This window comes from Dermacentor albipictus, chromosome 2 (assembly GCF_038994185.2).
Source record: "Dermacentor albipictus isolate Rhodes 1998 colony chromosome 2, USDA_Dalb.pri_finalv2, whole genome shotgun sequence".
Taxonomy (NCBI): domain Eukaryota; kingdom Metazoa; phylum Arthropoda; class Arachnida; order Ixodida; family Ixodidae; genus Dermacentor; species Dermacentor albipictus.
In genome coordinates this window covers 21,149,604-21,171,115 of record NC_091822.1, presented here as the reverse complement: position 1 = coordinate 21,171,115, position 21,512 = coordinate 21,149,604, and the positions used below count along the sequence as shown (strand labels likewise).

Below are 21,512 nucleotides of genomic sequence, written 5' to 3'. Positions count from 1 at the left end.
TTGCAGATGGGTACGTTGTGGGTGGCCGACACCGGTATTGAAAGCATTTTAATCGCTATATCTTTAATTTGTGCATTCAAGCTTACTTGTAACAATACTGGCTTTAACAATATATCTGATATAAGAATGAGCAGCAGTAGCACTGTGAACTTTTCTGTCTGTATTGTGGTAAAATAAACCGCTTACTACAGCATTACCATTCCACATTATTAGTTATAGCAAGTAAATCTAGCTACTAGATGTCTGTACCAAATGAAAAAGAAACAGAATCGTGAAAAAAAAAAGAAAGCGAGCCACCTACATGCCATCATGCTCCTTCACAGTAGCGCCAGCCTTGTTCACCCCGTCCCCAACAATATGAGCTGGCGAGTGTCGGCGAGGGCAGCTGTCAAGGCCAAGATATAGTCCGGCGTTCTCGGCGCGCCAGGCCGCGGCAGGCGAAGTCGGATACGCTGCGCTAGCGACGCCAGGGGTGCAAGAAATTTGCTTCCTCTAGAGTTCGGCGTGCGCGCGCAGCTCGAGGCTGGCGCCATCTGTGCGTCCGGGAGCGCAACTTCACCGCCGCGGCGAACAGCTGTTTACATGGCGCATGCGCGTCTTTCATATACCCTCGCCGTTCGGGTATCGTGCGCGCTTCTCGTTCCGCGCGCTGTTTGTGCGCTAAAATGAAAACTTTTGCGGGATGGCGTTAACTTGTCCTGACAGCCAGAAAAAAAAATAAAAGATAAGGTTTCACGTGCGAAAAGCACTTTCTTTCTGACATGGGGTTCTTTAACGTGTACCTAAATCTAAGCACACGGGGTGTTTTTCGCATTTCGCCCCCATCGAAATGCGGCCGCCGTGCCTGACAGCCAGAACATCGCACTCATATTGCTAGTACTTCGGCTACGTCAAAAACGGAAGTGGACCATGTATGCACATGCGAAAGCTATTCGACAAGCGCCCTCAACTCGGCGACTACCACCAGCTAGTACAGGAGCTGCGAAATGCAGCTTACCTGTGGCGAGACCACACTGCTTTCGTATAGCTTCCCACGCGTTGTTCTTGCGCTCTGTGTCGCGGTAGTCCATGCGTTTCACATCGTATACACGTGGAAGGTCAAATCGCTTCAAGCAGGCGTCCTCACTCGCGCTGTCATCCCACACGGATGTTGAAAAAACCACAGCCGCACTGTCAGTACGTGCGCCGCAGGCCGCCATTCTGCCTTCTGCTCGCTGCCGCAGCAGCGCGCAGTGCATTCTGGTCTAGCGGCAGCCGCGTGAAATAGAACACGCTCTATGTCCGCGCCGGCGGCGTTGTGCTCGCCAAGCGCGCCTGGGCACGCCGGCTACGCCGTGACGCCGGACTGTAGAGTGCGCGCTTTTCACCGACGTCGCTTAACCGCGACGCGCGTGGCCGCGCGCGCGCGTTACGCCGGACTATATCTTGCCCTTCAGAGCTATCGTCCAGTGTTTCGGAGGGGTCGACTAGTGCTTTTTTTCGAAGATTTTGCATTCCTTTTGCTTTTTGCAGAGATGCTTAGTAGCAGAATTTAATACTTACTTTGTCTATTAAAACACTTTGATAACTACCTCTCTTTGTTTTTTTCTGGTAACCTCGTTAAACAATTATTGGTTGCAACAATGGAATTTTCTTGGCACGTGAATATTGTTATAACTGGGTTCGGGCATCATAAGAAAACCTTACATTTCTGTCAAGTTATCTGCATTGATTTAAAATATGTTTGGGTGTGTGAATAGCAGCTTTGTTGTGCAGCCTTTTCATTAAAGGGCCCCTTACCAGGCCTCATAGCAAATTTTGGTTATATGCTGAAAGTTGTTAAGTGTCCTCTAGGGAGCATTCTGCCTCGAAAAGTTTTTCAAATCGGCTCATTAATAGCCAAGATAGAAACATTTCAGTGCCGAGAACCCATGATTTCAGGAGGAGAGCTCCACTGCTTATCAAGACACCCTCTCCACTCTCCCCGTCTAGCCTTCGTAAGCGAAATTCCTTTTCTGTGTTCTCCCATACCGGACCTCGAGGATTGCTTGACACATACGTCATGGGCTCCGCCATCATTTTTTTTTTCTCCTTTTTTTTTTTTTGGTGCTGCACACGAGCTGTTGTGATTGTCTGGTTTCGCGCAGCACACAATTTTGTGTGCTGTGCACAAGGACACATGACTAGTGGTATAGTTCAGTGCTACACGAATACTGAGGCAGAACAAGCGGATCGCAGAGCATGTGGAGCAAGGTAGAAAATGGCATAGTTTCGGTACCTGCACATGTGACTGCATGACCATGCGAACAGGCAGACAAAGCGGAAGTACATCCCTCGCTTCGGTGCAAAGTAAAACAAAAAACACGCAGACATTCTGTTTGTGTGTTTTATTATTTCTCTAAACTTCAATTCGACAATTCAAGCAACAGATCACACAAATAACAGATGGTGCCTTGAGTAATTCTCGAAGCCATGTTTCACCAGGAGCGACGTCACACTGCGGACCTGAGTACATAGGTGCAGGGACACGAGGACGTCACCGTCCGGCTTGTAGCGCAGCAGCCGCCAGGAGAAGGGAAACCGGCGTTCGGATTTCAGACCTTTCCGTGGCACGTGGGGATGTAATTCTTTGCAGACACGATCGTTGGTACACATTGTATGCTCTGCACCTGTCTGCTCAAAATGGGCAGACCTGGTAAGGGGCCCTTTAACATTTTTCACGTCATGGTATTAACAACAATGGACAGTTTCTGTCATTGCACTGCACATTATAAAAACATGCTTTATTAAAAACACGAAGGTAGCATTAGGAACAACTAATCATATCGTTCGCAAATTCAGGGCTCTTCAGAGCATATGCGGTCAGGCATTGTCATGTAAAGTTTATTAAATTGTTGGTCAATTAATATTTGTGTATACCTTCATGACCCAACCAGACGTATGTCATTTCTGGGGATGGCAGGGTGACGTTTTCTCTAGTTTTGAGTTTGGGTGCCACTATTTTACGAGATGTACTGCAATAAAATCTATTCTGATTTAATGTAATGAGAGGATGCAGGTGCTGCAGTCACAAATAAGGCCAAATAGTACCCGCTGCTGAGTGCCATGTCCAAACATTTTATCCAGAGTGACTGTGTTTAGCCAGAAAAGTCTGGGAGTGACACAGCGAGCTCTAGTACATTATGTCCATTGCGGGTGGGATGAAAGTTATCGCATTTCAATTGCACAAACGTTTCTACGCTTGTCCAACGAGAAAACCGTCCGTCCGTCCATGTTGCAAGACGGTTGTTTTCAAGATAGAACCCGCAGCAATGAGCAACTTTACCTTCGTGCTGCCTGTCGCTTCAAGGTGAACGAAGCTGCGAGAACACAGTGCTCACGGAGCTCTCAGCACACGTCGCACTCTGCCCGTTTCACAAATCGCTTTCAAGATACAGGCCCTCACGCCTCTCTTCAATGCTAAGTAAGTGGCAAGAACACAACGCGCCAAGCTATCAGCAGTCGGTACTCTCTGTCGGCATCGCACATTGCTTTCGCGATATGGCTGGAACTGCTGGTTCCTGCCTTCAAGATATGAAGGCAGGAACCAGTGGTCATGCCGATCATCAGAAAAGCCACGCTTTGCGCGCCAGGGCAAAACCAAGATGGTTGAAGCCGCTGACATTACCGAGCTCTGGGAGTGTGTCGCTACTGACTATGAAACAGGTGGTGCTTCGATGGAGGAGTTCCTGAGCGCAGATAGCACTGCCTCGTTTTGCAAAGAGATCGTAAACGGGTGGTTGTTGTCATGACAGCCGGCAGCATTGTGCGATGGAGGCAACATCAGCAGCGGCAGTGACAACAAGGTTGACACCAACCCCGATGCTCATGCAGAGTACGCTGTCTTCGATTGAGTCGCTCATTGATTTCATATGCACTAAATTATAGCCACCGGTGTTCGCTTAGCAGCTGGACATGATTCACTCGGCGGTTGTGAACCTAAAGCTTCAGCGAAAGCAAGTGCAGATTTCTGGTTATTTCAGCATGCCTAATGCTTGATACGCTGTTTAGAAGTATAAATAAATGTTTTAGTTTTAACAACCTACTTTCTGCCATGTCATTTTGTATTACAAGTGGCAAATTTGGTTTCAAAGCTACAACAATATCTTTGACAGCTTTTTTTTTACAGCAGTCCAGATATAGCTATGATCGGTTATAACTACTGGATTTTTCGTTCTTCTTGATATCACTGTAATTCATTGTGAGCCACCGTTTTCATTTCACCATGGCGTCGACCGTGTTTTTCTGTTTTGTTAAAATGTGGCAGCTAAATTGGCTGGTTGACCACTCTAGACAAGTATGATTCAGACTGTACATGCTACCTCACCGCACATCATCATCAAACATTACCAAAGTCCTGAAGTGTCCTCAAATCTTATCACTTTGGTTGTGTTCTTGATGGACTTGCTAATAAATCTTGAGTTCAGGTGGCATTTCCAGCAAGCTCGCCTTTTGCTGGCGATTTTTTTGCTCAGTCCTTCAATAGTGTCACAATTGTGAGCTATCCAAAGGTGCCATCTCAGGATCTTCACAGTGCCAAATGTGCTGATTTGTGTATAGCATTGGTATAACTAAGGAATAAAACTATGGTGGGTGTTGTGTAGTTTCTATTTCTGTGAGCCACCATTACTGTGGGCAGTGGCTTAGCGCTGCCAACTCTTGAGTGAACCAAGTACCTATAATTTCAATATCTAATTTCTGTACATAATTTCTTTATCTTACCGTGTCCTGATATAATCATCATCATCAGCCTATTTTATGTCCACTGCAGGACGGTCTCTCGCCGCGATCTCCAATTACCCGTGTCCTGCACCAACCGATTCCTACTAGCACTAATTTTCTAATTTCGTCGCACCACCTAGTCTTCTGATAGTCCCGATATACAGTTCTGATATACAACAAAAAATGGGCAGTATTCATTTACCGGACTAACATGACTACCAGTACAGATAGTGATACTGTGAATGGTTAGGGCCTAAAAAAAATAGAACCATGAAAAAAATGAAAAGAACAATGTGAAAATGAGCTGTTGAGCATTATAAAAAAATCTAGTCTATTTACTCTTATTCAGTGGAAAAATAAGCGTAAGTCAGGACATTTGGGTGCCTCGACTGAGTTTAGTTGGATCATAAGATATTTGCTCAAAAGTCAGAACTGTCCTACTAAATTCAGGATGGTTGGCAGTATGGCTGTGGCTGTGATGGGCAGTATGGCTGGTAAGAATTTGGAATCGCAGCTCATCATCATCAGCCTATTTTATGTCCACTGCAGGACGAAGACCTCTCCCTGTGATCTCCAATTAGCCCTGTCTTGTGCCATCCGATTCCAACAAGCGCCCGCGAATTTTCTAATTTCATCGCTCCATCTAGTCTTCTGCCGTCCTCGACTGCATTTCCCTTCTCTTGGTATCCAATCTGTCACCCTAATTGTCTAATGGTTATCTAACCTGCGCATTACATGACCTGCCAAGCTGCATTTTCTTTCTCTTAGTGTCATTTAGAATATCGGCTGTATCCGTTTGCTCTCTGATCCAGACCGCTCTCTTTCTGTCTCCTAAAGCTATGCCTAGCATTCTTCGTTCCATCGCTCTTTGCGCAGTCCTTAATTTGTTCTCAAGCTTTCCAAGTCTCTGCCCCATATGTCAGCACTGGCAAAATTCACTGATTGTACACCTTCCTTTTCAATGATAATGGCAAGCTTCCAGTCAGGAGCTGACAATGTCTGCCGTAGGCGATCCAACCCATTTTTATTGTATGAATTTCCTTCTCATGATCAGGGATTGCTGTGATTAATTGACCTAGGTAAACATACTCCTTTACTGACTATAGATGCTGGCTTGCGATCTTGAACTGTTGTTCCCTTTCCCGGTTATTAATCATTATCTTTCTCCTCTGTATATTAATCTTAAATCCCACTCTTACACTCTCCCTGTTAAGGTCTTCAATAATTTGTTGTAATTCGTCCACAGTGTTGCTGAATAGAACAATGCCATCGGCAAATTGAAGGTTGCTGAGATATTCGCCGTCGATCCTTACTCCTAAACCTTCCCAGTTTAATAGCTGGAATACTTCTTCCAAGCACGCAGTGAATAGCATTGGCGAGATTGTGTCTACTTGTCTGGCTCATTTCTTTATAGGTATCTTACTACTTTCCTTGTGTAGAATAAAGGTGGCTGTGGAATCTCTGTTGATAATTTCCAGGGTATTAACGCAAACGGTCTATACTTCTTGATTATGCAATTCCTATATGACTGCTGGTATGTCTACTGAATTAAATGTTTTTCGTAATCTATGAAAGCCGTATAGAGAGGCTCATTGTACTCTGCGGCTTTCTCGATAACCTGATTAATGACATGGACGTGATCCATTGTATAGTATCCCTTCCTGAAGCCAGCATGTACACTTGGTCGACTAAAGTCCAGTCTTGCCCTTATTCTATTGGAGATTATTTGCGTAAATATTTTATAAAACTAGGTGTAAGGTAATAGCCCTATACTGTTTCATTTCTATAACGTCTTCTTTTTGTGGATTAGTATAATGTTTGCACTTTTCCAGTTTTCTGGGACCCTTTCAGTCGATAGACGCTTCGTATAGAAAGCTGCCAGGTTTCCAAGCATTATGTCTCCTCCGTCTTTGAATAAATCTACTGTTATTCCATCCTCTCCTGCCGCTTTTTCCCGTTTCATGCCTTGCAAGGCCCTTCTGACCACATATCTATTTATAGGAGGAGTTTCTGTATACTGTTTAATGTTGTTTTGAATAGAGTACTCCTGAGTCATCTGGGTATTGTACAGGTCAGTATAAAATTCTTCCGCTGCTTTTATTATACGTTCGAGATTGCTGATGATATTACCCTGCTTATCATTCAGTGCATACATCTTGGTTTGTCCTATGCCAAGTTTCCTTCTCACTAATTTCAGGCTGCGTCCATTTTTCTAAGTGCTTCTTCAGTCTTTCTCACGTTATAATTTCGAAAATCACTTATTTTCGTTTGGTTGATCAGTTTTGACAGTTCCGCGAATAATATCTTATCTCTTGAATTGGACACTTTCATTCTTTGTCGTTTCTTTATTAGGTCCTTTGTTACTTGGAAGAGCTTGCCTACTGGTTGCCTTGGTGCCTTGCCACCCACTTCAATTGCTGTCTCTGAAGCTAGCCTTGTTACGGTTTCATTCATTACCTCTATGTCATCATCGTCATCTCTCTGTTCTAAGGCTGCATATTTGTTTGCAAGTACCAGACTAAATTTGTCTGCTTTTACCCTTACTGCCTCTCAGTTGACCTGTTGTTCACCAATTTTACTCTTTCTCTTGAATTTAAGGTGAATCCTGGCCTTCACTAACCTATGATCACTACACTTCACCCTACCTATTCTACATCCTGCACTATGCTGGCATCTGCAGAAAGTACGAAATCAATTTCATTTCTTGTTTCACCATTAGGGCTTTTCCAGGTCCACTTTTTGTTGCTACGTTTCCTGAAAAAAGTGTTCATTATTCTCAGCTTATTCCTTTCTGCGAATTCTGCCAGCATCTCACCTCTAGTGTTTCTAGAATCAACACCATAGTTGCCAATTGCCTGTTCACCCTCCTGCTTTTTCCTCACTTTTGTATTGAAGTCGCCCATACTACTGTATACCGAGTTTGCACTTTTCTCATCGCTAATTCAACATCTTCATAAAACTGATCTACCTCCTCATTGTCGTGTCTTGACGTTGGAGCTTAGGTTTGTACTACTTTTATTCTATACCTCTTATTAAGTTTGATTACGACTACTGCTACCCTCTCATTAATGCTGTGGAATTCGTCAATGTTGCCTGTAATGTCCTTATGAATTAGGAATCCTACCCCATATTGCTTCTTATCAGGAAGACCTCTATAGCAGAGGACGTGGCCGTTATTTAGCAATGTGTAAGCCTCACCAGTTCTAATCTCACAAAGGCCGATAATATCCTAAACAACGTCTGATAATTCCTCAAAGAGTCCTGCTAAGCTAGCCTCACTCGAGAGGGTTTGGGTGTTAAACGTTGTAAGGGTCCGTTTTCATTGGCGGCCTGCCCGGACCCAGAGATTCTTAGCACCCTGTGCTGCGTGGCAAATTTGACCGTCACCTTGGTCAGGTGCTCCGCAGCCGCTGGAAACCGAGGGCCATGGTTTACATTTGGGAGGGGGTGGCCGCATACTGCACCAGAGACGCCAATTCCTGTTCTGGTGAGGGAGTGTCTGTTGAAGCTTAGTGGGCCTTCCTAATTTGGTTGTACCTGGATTAGTATAGCCCCACTCGCTTTCGGCATTTTTTGCCGGTGTCAGGCGTCGCTCCAAGCCTGCAGATGTAGTGCACTGGAGAAGGTAAAATTCACGCTCACCGCCATCAGATTAAAGAAGAAGAAGAAAAAAAAAAGCCTCCTTTAAGCTACATTAAGCGTCCTTTAAGCAATCAGTTAGACATTGTTTGTACACTTTGTGCGGGGAATCTATTGAAGTCCCTTTTACCGCTGCACTTGCAATACTTGTAATTTAACAGTTGCGAATATGCGCTCGCAGCTGTCCAGGGATAACTGGTCTTGCTGGTGATGGTGGCACTATAGTGGTGCATGAAATTTTTTACTGCTTTGTATGTCACAAATGTGCATGTTAGTTTGGCTGACTAATTTGTATACTGTCATGTTGTAATGGCGATGAAGATAACAGCTGCAAAACTGTGAATGATGAAACTAACTTTTTATTGGGCGAACCTGTGCCCACAAAAGCAAGTTGCACTCAAAGCACAATGATAGCAGCGGAACACAGTTGACGATTGTCGAAATCAGATCTGCAGGCAGATGTGTTCTCTTGTATACATCAGTCATCGAAGGTTCCAGAATAATTGCTGGTGCCTTCCATAAAGTACTGAACAATTTGCGTTGTGCATACAGTCAGATTACACAAGGTTTGGTGACAGCTGGCAAGGGATAGAACCATCGTTAACATTCAAGAAACTTACGATACATGCAGGCGTGTCTTGCGCTGAGCGATAACATATAACCTTTGTTAGCCGGTGTAACATAGTCGCGGCCGTTAGGCCACGGCAGGAACGAAACGTACGTACACGCCTGGGAACGAGACAGGTAAAACTCAGCGTTTATTGTCAACAGCAGGGTGGTTATATAGTAATCCAGGAGAGAGGGGGAATGGAAAGGGGACATAGCGAGTTAGAAAGAAAACTTCATGCTTGCGCAGTGTGTAGCCCGCACTATGACACAGCGGCCGATACAACACTTCTTCCTCCTAAAATCGGTCAACCGGTCTCCTCGTCCTCGTCGAACGTCGTAAGACTTGAGCGGGTTCGCTTTGCACTACTGCTTCGGATGACGGAAGTGCCGGGAAGGCGCAGTCAGCATGATGATCCCCAACTGCAGGCAGCAAGGCAGATGCTTCCAGTCTCACATCGAGCTGTGGCGCGGATTCCTCTGGCCTGAATGTAGCGCCGTCCGGGCACGCGTCTTCCGCAATGTCGGGTGACTGCGTTTCTGTAGGCCGACGACGCACCTGGTCCACGTGCCGCCAGACAATTGCTCCAGGTGTTTCTACTGTAACCATTCGGGTCCCAGATGTAGATGTCACATGTCCTGGTATCCATTTGTCTCCTGCCCCATAGTTGCGAACGAGCACACGGCTCTCTAGTGCGGGCAGCCACTCCTGGTTATCAGACGGTGCGTCTCCACTACCATTCGGAAAACACGTATCCAGGCGCGATCTAATCTGGTATCCGAGAAGCATCTGTGATGGCGACTTTCCGCTCTTCAGGGGTGTCCTTCTGTAATTGAGCAGTAGTCGCATTAGTTTGTGCTCCAGTTTTCCTTCCTTCAACTTCCGAAGACCATCTTTCACTGTTTGGACAGCTCTTTCGGCAGCCCCATTACATTGCGGGTGGAAGGGGGCGGTCCTAACGTGCGGCATGTTGTTGTTCTCGACAAATGTTGCAAATTCACGACTAGTGAATTGTGTTCCGTTGTCGGAAACTATCGTTCTGGGCATGCCAAATCTGCTGAAAATGTCCCGCAAACAGTGGATTGTAGCTGTCGAGGTAGCTTGCTTCAAAGGAAGCGCTTCTATGCACTTGGTGTGCGAATCGATTAGCACCAGCACCATCTTGCCTTCTATCGGTCCGGCAAAATCCACATGGATGCGCGACCACTTCTCAAAAGTTTGTGGCCAGCTTGCTGGTGGAGCGGCTGGCGGCATGGGCAAATTGTCAATGCAATTCTTGCACTGAGCCGACATTTTCCTCAATCTCTCGGTCTAGGCCTGGCCACCAGAACAATGATCGCGCAATCAATTTCATCGGCGAAGACCCTTGGTGGGTTTCATGCAGCAGCTGCAGCAATCGCTTTCGCGCACTGGCAGGTATAACCACTTGATGGCCCCAATAAATTAACCCATGTGCCAGGGACAACTCCAGTCGACGGTCAAAATATACCGCCAGGCACGGCTAAAGGCCTTTCGAGCTTCTAGGCCAACCACGTAGCACGTAATGCTTGACGCGATCTAGTGTCGAGTCGACGGCTGTAAGGTCCTTCAGCTCTCGTGTCGTGACTGTGCCTTCCTCCAGGATTTCCAAAGAAAAAACGTACTCTTGCGGCTCTTGGGGCTCCATACTGGGACCGGGTGATTGCAGCGGAAGCCTGCTGAAGGCGTCCGAGTTCAGCAGTTGTCTTCCGGGAGTGTACTGAAGTTTGTAGCAATATCCTCCGAGATAGAGGGCCCAGCGCTGAATGCGGGCTGCAGCCATAGACGGTGTTGGGCAGTCGGCCCTTAGCAATCCGAGGAGAGGCTGGCGGTCTGTAACCAAGGTGAATTCACGGCCCAACAGATAGTCTCGGAATCTCGTGACCCCAAAAACGAGTGCCAGCGCCTCACGCTCCAGCTGCGAGTAATTCCGTTCGGCTTTCGTGAGAGTCCTTGAACGGAATCCGATCGGTCTGTGGACGCTGCCTACTGTGTGAAACAGTACTGCGCCAATGCCGTATGGGGAAGCGTCGCACTCGAGTTTCAGCTCTTTTAACGGGTCAAAATGGGCAAGCACTTCGGCATTCTTGAGACACTGTTTGGCCTTGGCGAACGCAATTTCCTGGGGCTGGTTCCACTGCAATCGCGCATTCTTTTCTAGTAACTGATACAACGGGGACAACACGTTTGACATGTTCGGCAAAAACCTTGAATAAAATGTTAGCATTCCGACAAACGAACGCAGCTCGCTCACGTTACGAGGGCTCGGTGCTTTCATGATAGCTTCCACGTTCTTTTCCGTCGGGTGAAGACCGATACGATCGATACGGTGTCCCAGATAAGTAACCGATGGCTGGCTGAAATTGCATTTGTCGTATCGCAGCTTTACGCCATGCTCTCGAAACCGATCCAACACTGTTTTCAGCCGAACTCCGTTGTCTGCCGCCTTTTCAGACACAAGCACATCATCTAAGTATGCCTGAACTCCAGGCAGGCCCAGTAGAATGGTATCCATCTTCCTTTGAAATATAGCAGGAGCAGAGGAAATGCCGAACTGCAGCCTGTTGTTACAGAATAGGCCTTGGTGCGTATTAATGACGCACAGCTTGCGTGAAGCTTCGTCTAGTGGCATCTGGTTGTAGGCATCTTTCAAGTCGAGTGTACTAAAAACTTCACCACTGCTTAAAGACGCGAACATGTCTTCAATCACCGGAAGGGGATACTGCTCAAGTGCACAGGCATGATTCAAGGTGGCCTTAAAATCCCCGCAAATCCGGACTGTGCCGTCTTTTTTAAGCACTGGTACTATGGGGGTCGCCCAGTCCGAATATTTTTATGGGCGATATTATGCCTAGCGACACTAGCCGATCCAGCTCTTTTGCCACCTTGTCGCGGAGCGTGTACGGAAGCGGTCGTGCCTTGCAAAACTTGTTTACCGCACCGTCCTTGAGCACCAAGCTGGCTGGGGGTCCCTTCATCAGGCCCAATTCCTCTGAGAAGACATCTTCGTAGTTACTGCGTAAGGCGTTGATGTGGTTGATGGCTTCTCCCGTCACCGGCACTTCTTTTTTACTGACTTGCAGTACCGGAACTCCAGCCCTATCCAGTAGGGTTAACAGGTCTCGACCGCACAGGCTTGGTCCGGTGCAGTCTAGTACTATGAGCGTGCATTCAACTGACACACCTTGGTGCCCAACAGCTAGCCGAAGCTCGCCTAACACAGGCAGCTTTCCAGCGTAGCACGAAAGTTTCAGATGTGAAGGCTTCAAATTTGGCCAGTGTTTGCAATGCTTATCGAAAACCTGTCGCGCTATGACGCATACTGGTGATCCTGTGTCTACTTCCATTGCCAGTTCTATGCCGCCCCAATTGAATGTGCGGCGAATTGGCGGCTCGAGACACTTCGTTCGCGCCGACAGCAAAGTCCAGATATGAGCATTTTCATAGCAATCTTCCGATGTGGTTTCTTGCACTGTTAATGTTTGACCACGAGGCGCAGGTGCAGCAGCCCCGAGTTGCTTGTAGCGGCGATTGGGACACATTTTTGCGAGATGTCCACGTTGACCACAGTGATAACAGCGCGCTTTGGCCCAGCTGCAGCTGTTAGCGTCATGTTTCAAGCTTCCACATCTACTGCATTGTTGACACGCTGCATTTTCGGCGCTTTCTCTCGGTGTTGGCCGGCGACGCGCTTGCACTTTCAATAGTGGCGTTACTTCTGAGGAAATCTTTAGCGCATCGTTTTCCGCGGCTTCAGCAGCTATTGCTGTCGCTTCGGCTTCTTCTAGCTTGAGCTCTTTCTTTGCCAAGAGTTGCTTCCGTACTGCACTTGAGCGTACCTCGCAGACAATCCTGTCTCGGATCATCCTGTCAAGGCAACTGCCGAAGTTGCAGTTGTCTCCGATGCGGCGGATCTCGACGAGGAAAGCCTGAATAGATTCTCCTTCCGGTTGGCAACGACTGAAGAATTTGTAGCTCTCCGAAATTTAGTTCCGTTTAGGGTCATAGTATTCATTCAAGGCTTTGATAACTTCGTCATAACTCAATGAGTTTGGCGTGCGGGGAGCCACCCTTCCGGCAAGGATTTGAATAGTCTGCGTGCTCAGTGCAGCCACAAGAAGTGCTCTTTTCTTACTTGACTCAACGATGCCATTTGCTTTGAAATATGCCTCGACTTTGATCAAGTACGGCTTCCACTTATCTGTGCTTTCGTCGAAGCTCGGGAGCATCTGGAAAGCCATGGAAATCGCTGGCATGGCTGTCTTTAGGGCCGGGGTGTCTGGCTCTGCCTTGACTGCGTGGGTGTCGTCTTAACTCATCGCCACTGTAACATAGTCGCGGCCGTTAGGCCACGGCAGGAACGAAACGTACGTACACGCCTGGGAACGAGACAGGTAAAACTCGGCATTTATTGTCAACAGCAGGGTGGTTATATAGTAATCCAGGAGAGAGGGGGAATGGAAAGGGAACATAGCGAGTTGGAAAGAAAACTTCACGCTTGCGCAGTGTGTAGCCCGCACTATGACACAGCGGCCGATACAACAGCCGGTGAAAAGGTGGTCACCTGAGAAAGATAAACAAGTACGTGTGTCAATGCCCCCTTCTTAAAAAAAAAAGCATTGTCCCGATGCTACAAACATAACAGAACAGCAAAAAAAAACACACAAAAAAAACAAAAAACAAGAACACACCTAGCAATGAAAAAGTAACAAAGAAACAGAGTGCCAAAGTTTGTCAGCACTGGTAGAACAGCTTAAGCTACACAACATGGTCTATTTCAGGTTGTGAGTGGCGGCGCTGTGATAGCAAAATGCCATCTGGCACGACGTAGTCCAGTGTGCCAATTCGCTGGATGATCTTGTAGGGTTTGAAGTAGTGTCATAGAAGTTTCTCACTAAGACCTCGTCGGCATATTGGATTCCAAACCCAAACACGGTCACCGGGCTGGTACTCCACGTATCATTGTTGGAGATTGTAGTGCCAGCAGGCCCTATGCTGATTCTTGATGCGCAGGTGGGCGAGCAATCGGGCTGTAAATAAACTGCAGTGTCGACATTCCCTTAGCTTCGTCGGTGATGTCCAGCAGCATGTTGTCGAGAGTTGTCATCGGGTTCCTTTTGTAAGCCAGCTTGAATGTCAGCGAGAGTTTTGTTTAGCCTCTCCGTAAGACCATTCGTGTGCGGGTGGTAGGCAGTTCTCCTGTGGCTTGTCCAGCTGTGTTGCAGAATCACTTGCGTGAGCTTTGCTGGCCGTTCCTCGGTTGGTCAAGAGCACTTCCGGGGCACCATATTGTAGCAGTATATATTCGCGACAAAGAATCTTGCCAGTTTGGCCGCAATACCTTTAGGCAGGGCTTTCGTTCTAGCGTAGCAGGTAAATTAGTTGATAGCCACGACAATCTACTTATTTCCAGGTGTTGGTGTGGGAAATAGCCCAATAAGTCCATCCTGATTTGTTCGAACGGTTAGCAAAGAGGCTTGATTGGCTGTAGCTGTCCTGCTGGCCTTGTTGAGAGTGTCTTGCATCGCTGACAGTCTCGGCATGTCTAGACGCAACAGGCGACGTTGGTGGGGAGGCGAGGGCTCTAGTACTTCTCTTGTATCCTTGCGAGTGTAAGGAAAAATCCGAGGTGCCTGGCTGTCTGATCATCATGCAGGGCCTGCAGGATTTCTGGCTAAAAGGCTACGGGCACAACGAGAAGGTTGTTTGTGGAACTGGGGAGAAGAGAAGTTCTTTACGAGGGCAACGCTTTGCAGGGAAAACGAAGGCAACCCTCGCCTAAATGCCCTGGGAACAACGTCAGTGTTGCTTTCCAAGCACTCAGGGAAGATTTTTAGCTCCAAATCTGCTCGTTGTTATTCAGCAAAGTCTTCCGCACTCATTCTTCCTAGGAAGGTGTCGTCATCTTCGTTGTCTTCTGGTGGCGAGTCAGTGGGGGCGGCGCGTATAGGCTGTCCGTATCAGAGTGCTTGCGTCCCGATTTGTGGACAACGCTGATGTCAAATTCCTGGAGTCGGAGACTCCAATGTGCAAGGTGTTTTGAAGGGTCCTTTAAATTTGCCAGCCAACACGAGGCATGGTGGTTGCTTACGATTTTGAAGGGCCTGCCTAAAGGTAAGGAATGAATTTTGTGGTAGCCGATACGATGGCAAGGCATTGTTTTTCTGTCGTAGAATAATTGGCTTCCGCTTTCGACAGCAACTGACTAGCATAAGCTATGACCCTTTGAAATCCATCTTTTTTCTCAACTAGGACAGTGCCGAGGCCTGGGGCTATTTGTGTTGGTGTGGATTTCGCTGTCAGCATCTTCATCGAAATGGGCGAGTACTGGCGGTGACTGCAGGTGTCGTTTAAGCTCTTGGAATGCTTGGATTTGCGGCATTTCCCACTCAACGTCTGATTTCGTGAGAAAGGTTAATGGCTGAGTGGTGCTCGAAAAGTTCTTGACGAAGCGCCTGTAATAGGCAGACAAGGCAAGAACTCTTCGCACTCCTTTCTTGTCTGTGGGCTGTGGAAATTTAGCGATGTCAGATGCCTTCTACAAACAGGGTGGACTCCAGATTTGTTGATGACGTGGCCCACGAACACAGAAGGTCATCGTAAGTGAAGCGGCAGCTTTCTGGCTTCAGAGTGAGCCCTGATGACTTGATGGCCTCTGATACAGTTCCAAGTCGCCTAAAGTGACTATCGAAATTCCCGGCGAAGACGACGTCATCCAAGTAGACAGGACAGGTCTGCCTCTTCAACCCTGCTAATACCATGTCCATCACGCACTAATACGTTGCAGGTGCCGAGCACTGTCCAAACGTCTTGACCTTGAACTCGTAGATGCCGCCTGGTGTGGTGAAGGCGGTCTTCTCGCCATCTCTCCTGTCGACTACTAGCCAGTCTTGAGATCCATCGGCAAGAAGTACTTAGCATTGCAAAGCTGATTAATGCGTTGTCTATGCGTGGTGGGGGCGGCCACGGCGGCCGCATTTCAATGGGGGCGAAATGTGAAAACACCCGTGTACTTAGATTTAGGTGCACGTTAAAGAACCCCAGGTGGTCGAAATTTCCGGAGTCCTCCACTACGGCGTGCCTCATAATCAGAAAGTGGTTTTGGCACGTAAAACCCCATAATTTAATTTTTACTTTAATGCGTGGTGGGGGATATGCATCCTTCTTTTGTGATCTTGTTCAACAGACAATAATGCAGAAACAGAGGGCTTTGTCCTTTTTCTTCACCAAGAATACAAGAGCGGCCCATGGGCTTTTCGGCTGCTGGATGATGTCATCGCACAGCATTTCATGAAGTTGTTGCCCTATAGCACATTCTCATGTGGAAACTCTGTAAGGGCTCTGGTGGAGAGGTCGAATGGATTCTTCGGCTATTATGCAGTGCCTTGCAACTGGTATTTGTCGAATACACGATGATGTTGAAAAGCAGTCTTTGTATCTTCGGAGGAGACTTTCGAGCTGTTGCTTACTTATGGGGGGGCTTGGATTTATGTCGAAGATTGGTTTGGGAGCTATGGTCGTTGAGGTAGGTGCAGCAGAATTCGAGAGTGCAAATGCATATCTGGTTTCTGCATTCCTGAAGCTATGCGAACGTCGTGCCCCTGTTGACAACCTTGAACTGCTGGCTGAAGTTTGTCAGCATCACTTTCACTTTTCATCCATGCAGTGGCGCGATCCCTCTTGCGACGCAAATTTCACGGTCGAGCAATAGAAGTTGGTTACCCTCAATGACGCGTTCTACGTCTGTGGGTATTTCGCTGTCAGCGGAAATGACAATGCTGGAGCGAGGCGGGATGCCGACTTGGTTTTCAAGCACACTCAAGGCACGCTGAGTGGAAGACCTCTCTGTCGGTGTTGCTTGGTCTCTGGACAGCATTATTGTCTTCGACCTTACGTCGATAATTGCGCCATGTTGGTTCAGGAAGTTCATGCCGAGAGCTACGTCTTGCGACCACTGTTGGAGAACAACGAAAGTCGCAAAGTAGATCCCGTCACAAACTGTAATTCTTGCCATGCAGTTTCTAGTTGGCGCTTTAAGGTGTCCTCCAGCTCTCCGGATATTAGGGCTGTCCCATGTAGTCTTGACTTTCTTCAGCTTGGCAGTGAAGGGTCCACTGATGATGAAGTAGTTGGCTCCTGTGTCTATTAGAGTGTTGATGGTGTGGCTGTGGAGAAGCACGTCAAGGTCAATGGTTCTTCATCTTGCATTATAATTGGGTTGTGGTGTTGAACCATGGCTGCATCGTGTTGTTCCATAGCTAGCACCAGGGGCGTAGCCGGGGGCTCATTTGGCTCACTTTCATTTGACTTGCCCTCGTATATTTTGCAGAATTGCTTTTATAAGTGCTCTCTGTTGCGACTATAACTTCAGTGCAATTACAATATACGACCGGTGACAGCATTGGTGACAATAGATTTGAACAAAGGACAGCGTTACTGAGATTTTTCCCTGGCCGTTGCATATGTACAAAAATTTAAACAAGGTTCTTGGATGACAAAGTTTCGTTAATATATTTGTTGTCATCTTGGTCATTTCATGACCTTTAAATTTTTCATTTCAGCGTCATGCACTGCCTCGCTAGTTTCGAACTGATATACTTCTAAAGTTCGTGTGATATTTTCTTCACTCATTAAATAGGAAACATGGAACCATTGATATCAGTTATTTCGGGCACAATTTTTTTGACATACGAGTATATTCTTTTGTGACAAAAAAAAAACATATTTTACTTGTCTGTACAGTGCGTAGCGTTCAAGAATTAGTTTGCAGCATCTTTGGAAATGGCAATGCAGTTATTATTCATGTATTTGTAGGAGGACGCCCAGCTGAAATGTGAGCCTCCCCCCCTGAATGAAATTTCTGGCTACGCCACTGGCTGGTACATCTCATTGTCAGGTCCTTTGTCGGCGTATCCTTGGCTTCGAGGCTATGTCGTGATGGCGGCCTCTCTTTCGTACGATGTCGAGATATCTTCTCACGGGGGCGGAGGATCTTTGGTATTTTGATGTACAGCAACCACACCTGCATCATTTGCTGCTTTTAGTTTTCCGGATATGGGCTTACGGCTCGGCCACGGCCTGGTCCTGTGTGCATTTAGTGCTGCGGTGGCAGGTAGCATCCTGGTGACGATAAATGCGAATAACATTCGGGTCTCCACTGTTTTGTGGAAATGTAGTCGGCGATATTACGAGGCCGTTCATCAAGCTGTGGACGTGGTGCATTGACGATGAAGCCTCGCAGTTCCTGGTCACGGTATGGTCACCAGCGGTAGACGTGGCCCGCTTCTCCGCAGTGGTAGCAGAGCCAGCGGTGATCTGAAGCGCGCCGTACATCTGTCTTCCTTGGGTAGCTGCGCTGGGCGACGGGCGGGCGAGCTGGCTGCTGCAGTGGCGAATGATGCAACTGCGTTGTTATAGAGCCCTGGCGTGAGCACGGGCACGGAGGAGGAAAGAGCGTGATGGCGGCGTAGGTCATCACTTCTGGCTGAGGCCGCGGCGGGTCTGGGGCTCCAAGTGACTGCTGAATGTCCTCTTGCATGATGTCAGCAATGGATGCTACTTGAGGCTGCGTCAAAGGGAACATCCTCCACAGTTCTACGCGTACGATGGTTCGAATGGTCTCTCAGTGCTCCTTGGAGCCTAGTACTTGAAATTCGCTCGTTGACGAAAGCACTTGGCAGTTGTGTTCGCGGGTAAGTATTTCCAGCGTCTTCTCAGTTGTCATTGCCTTGTCAAAAACTCGGCTACGGTCTTCGCGGGGTTGCGGATAAGTCTGGCGAAAAGTTCTTGCTTTAGGCCCCGCATCAGGAAGTGGACTTTTTTCTCCTCGAACATTCCGTGTTGGCATGTTGGAAAAGACGGGTTATCTCTTCCATGAAGATGGCAGTGGTCTCATTGGGCAGTTGCCCTCGGTTTTCTAGCAGAGCTTGCGCTCGCTCTTTGCATATGATGCTTATGAAGGTCTGTAGGAAGTTGCGGGGCAATAGGTCTCAAGTTGTTAAGGTGGTTAACGACGTCCTGGCGGCATCTTCCAATGAAAAGAAGACATGGTGTAGCTTGTCATTGCTGTTCCAGTTCTTAAATGTAGCGATGCTTTCATATGTTTTTAGCCAGTTTTCGGGGTCTTCTAATGATTATCCATAGAAGGTCGGTGGCTCCCTGGGCTGTTGCAGCACCTAGGCCACGGCGGGGCTTCCTTTGTGGTTGTTGACTTGGCTACAATCTTTCCGGTCGTCTCAGGTAGAAGTCTATGCTCCAGGGGCAGGTTTTGTAGTCTGCTGCTTGCTCGATGGTCTCGGGCGATGGTGTAGTTGTCTTTGGTGTGTGAGGTTGACGGGCGTCCAGTACATGAACGCAATAGCATCTCCACCAGGTGTCACATTGTAGTGTCAATGATGAAAAGAGTCGCAAAACTGTGAATGACCAAACTAAAATTTCATTGGCTGAGCCTGTGCCCACAAAAGCAAGTAATACTCAAAGCACAACTAGCACAGTCGGCGATCATCAAAATGTGATCTGAGCGGCAGGTACGTTGGCTTTTATAGATGAGTCATCGAAGGTTCCGGAATAATTGCTGGTGCCCGCATGTCTTCCAGAAAGTACTACACAATACGCTTCACCCATACAATCGAATTGTGCAGTGTTCGGTAACAGCAGACAATGGGTAGAACCATCGATAACATTTGAGAAACTTCTGATGCACATAGGCATGTCCTTCACAGAGCGACGACATTTTACCTTTGTGAGCTGGTGAAAAAGCAGTCACCAAAAAAGGTAAACAAGTACACATGTCAATATTGAGGTGCTACTAATACACAAAAAGCATAAAATTTTCCTGAATTTTTTAAAAGGTTTGTTTTCTGAAATTCTTAATACTGATATATTGACGTTAAAGCTATCAGCTTCTTTCTGGGAATTTTTCGAACCCTATTCAATCTAAGAAAATTTTAATAAGAAGTTTGTAGCAACAAAATTCCACTGTATAGGAGAGTGTGAGCAACAGGCAATGTTCCTGTAGCACAGCAATCATTGGAAAGCAGCATTTGAGCCCTTTTGCACCTTTTTGTTCTATGGCCCTATGTGATCTCGCCAAATAAGTTTACTGAAAGTGTGGTATGGTGAAATTGCAGTTATGAGAACAGTGTCTTACTGGCTGTGTGACGAGCATCCCACTGGCTCAGCACTTGCAGCATTTGCATGAAATGACGTTGTTTTGTGGGACATAGATTGAAATGGTCGTGGGGATGTTGTACTTGCAGGAAGGCAGTTGCATCATGGCGGGCTTGACGTACAATGGCCAGGACGAGAATGGCAATGACCTCTGGAACGGCTGCGTCAACATCTCTGTGTGGCGTTACGAGATGGCCACTACATTCGATGACCTGATTAAGTCCTTCAACATCAACACCAACTTATGGGTTGCACAGTGCGTCCTCAACCTTTCTTTTTGTACTAGGTTATTTTATTACTCTGCCCTGCTATAAGCCTCTATGACTCATCTGCACAGCAGCACATTGTCACCAACAGCTTAGAAAAGTTTCAGAACATCTTTGTTTCAATAGGGCTGCGAGGAGAAAAGCTTTAATTTTCGTCCGGTTATTTCATCACCAACTAATTAATCAGTGTTGATATGGCAATTACATATCAAATGAATATTCACAATTTCAGTTTAGCACCACAATTGTTTCCATAAATCACGAAATGCACAAGGTGGCTCTGGAAGTGGACATAGTGTGGGGTTATGAAAAATATTCAGCGTTCTAATGCGATTTTCAAAAAAAAGAGAGAGAAAACTGCACAAATAGTTCTTAGATAAAATACTGCATTTCTCTGGAGTGTCCACCTATAACTGCACCTTAAAAGTGCATAAACAGTATGAGACGTCTATAGAAAATTTCTTCACATAAATACCTAACGTTTAAGGGAGAAAAATAATAGCAATATAGTTACGGCAGTTTGAAAAATATAAATTCTATGCAGGCAATGCAACAATAAAAAAGAAATAGGAATTTTGATACACTTCAGTCAAGGAAAAAAGTATGTCATTTGGCATAGCACCAGCAGGCAAACTATTTTGTTGTTCACTAGTTTTCGAAAAAAGGACTTTTTAGAGAACTCGGTCTTGCAAGGAATTTCGTGTACTTTCTACTTATGGTCTACACATTGTGATCAGAAATGAGGCTGTAGTACGTACTTGTCCCTTGTTATACCAGTTGTACTGTGTTATGTGGAATGAAAGAGCTTTACGCGTTGTGGGGATGCGCGACCCTCGCGCCTCCCCTGATGTTTTTCCCGCATAGCGCGTCTCCTGTAGTGCGGCTTCGCCGCACACGCGGCGGTCCGAGTGGTACAGGCGCAGTCCGAGAGATGGCGCTAGTGTTGCGCGGCTGCGGGGTTACCCTCGGCGGGAGAGACAAGGCACGCTCTCTTGGGTTCCAGACAGCGAGCGGGACAGACGTGCTTGCACGCGCAGCAACTCTCTTCCCCGGCGGGTCGCCGAAGCAGCGCG

At 47.0% G+C, this 21,512-nt stretch overlaps 1 protein-coding gene across 1 annotated transcript in view; it reads left to right on the top strand.

The window, feature by feature from the left end:
- The window catches only part of nes (lysophosphatidylcholine acyltransferase 3 protein nessy), a 281,768-nt gene that overhangs the window by 199,691 nt on the left and 60,565 nt on the right, over window positions 1-21,512 (top strand). Inside the window, exon 10 of the mRNA XM_065426665.2 lies at window positions 20,263-20,429. Within this exon, the coding sequence (XP_065282737.1) occupies window positions 20,263-20,429 (167 nt within the window). The remainder of the gene's footprint in view (window positions 1-20,262; window positions 20,430-21,512) is intronic.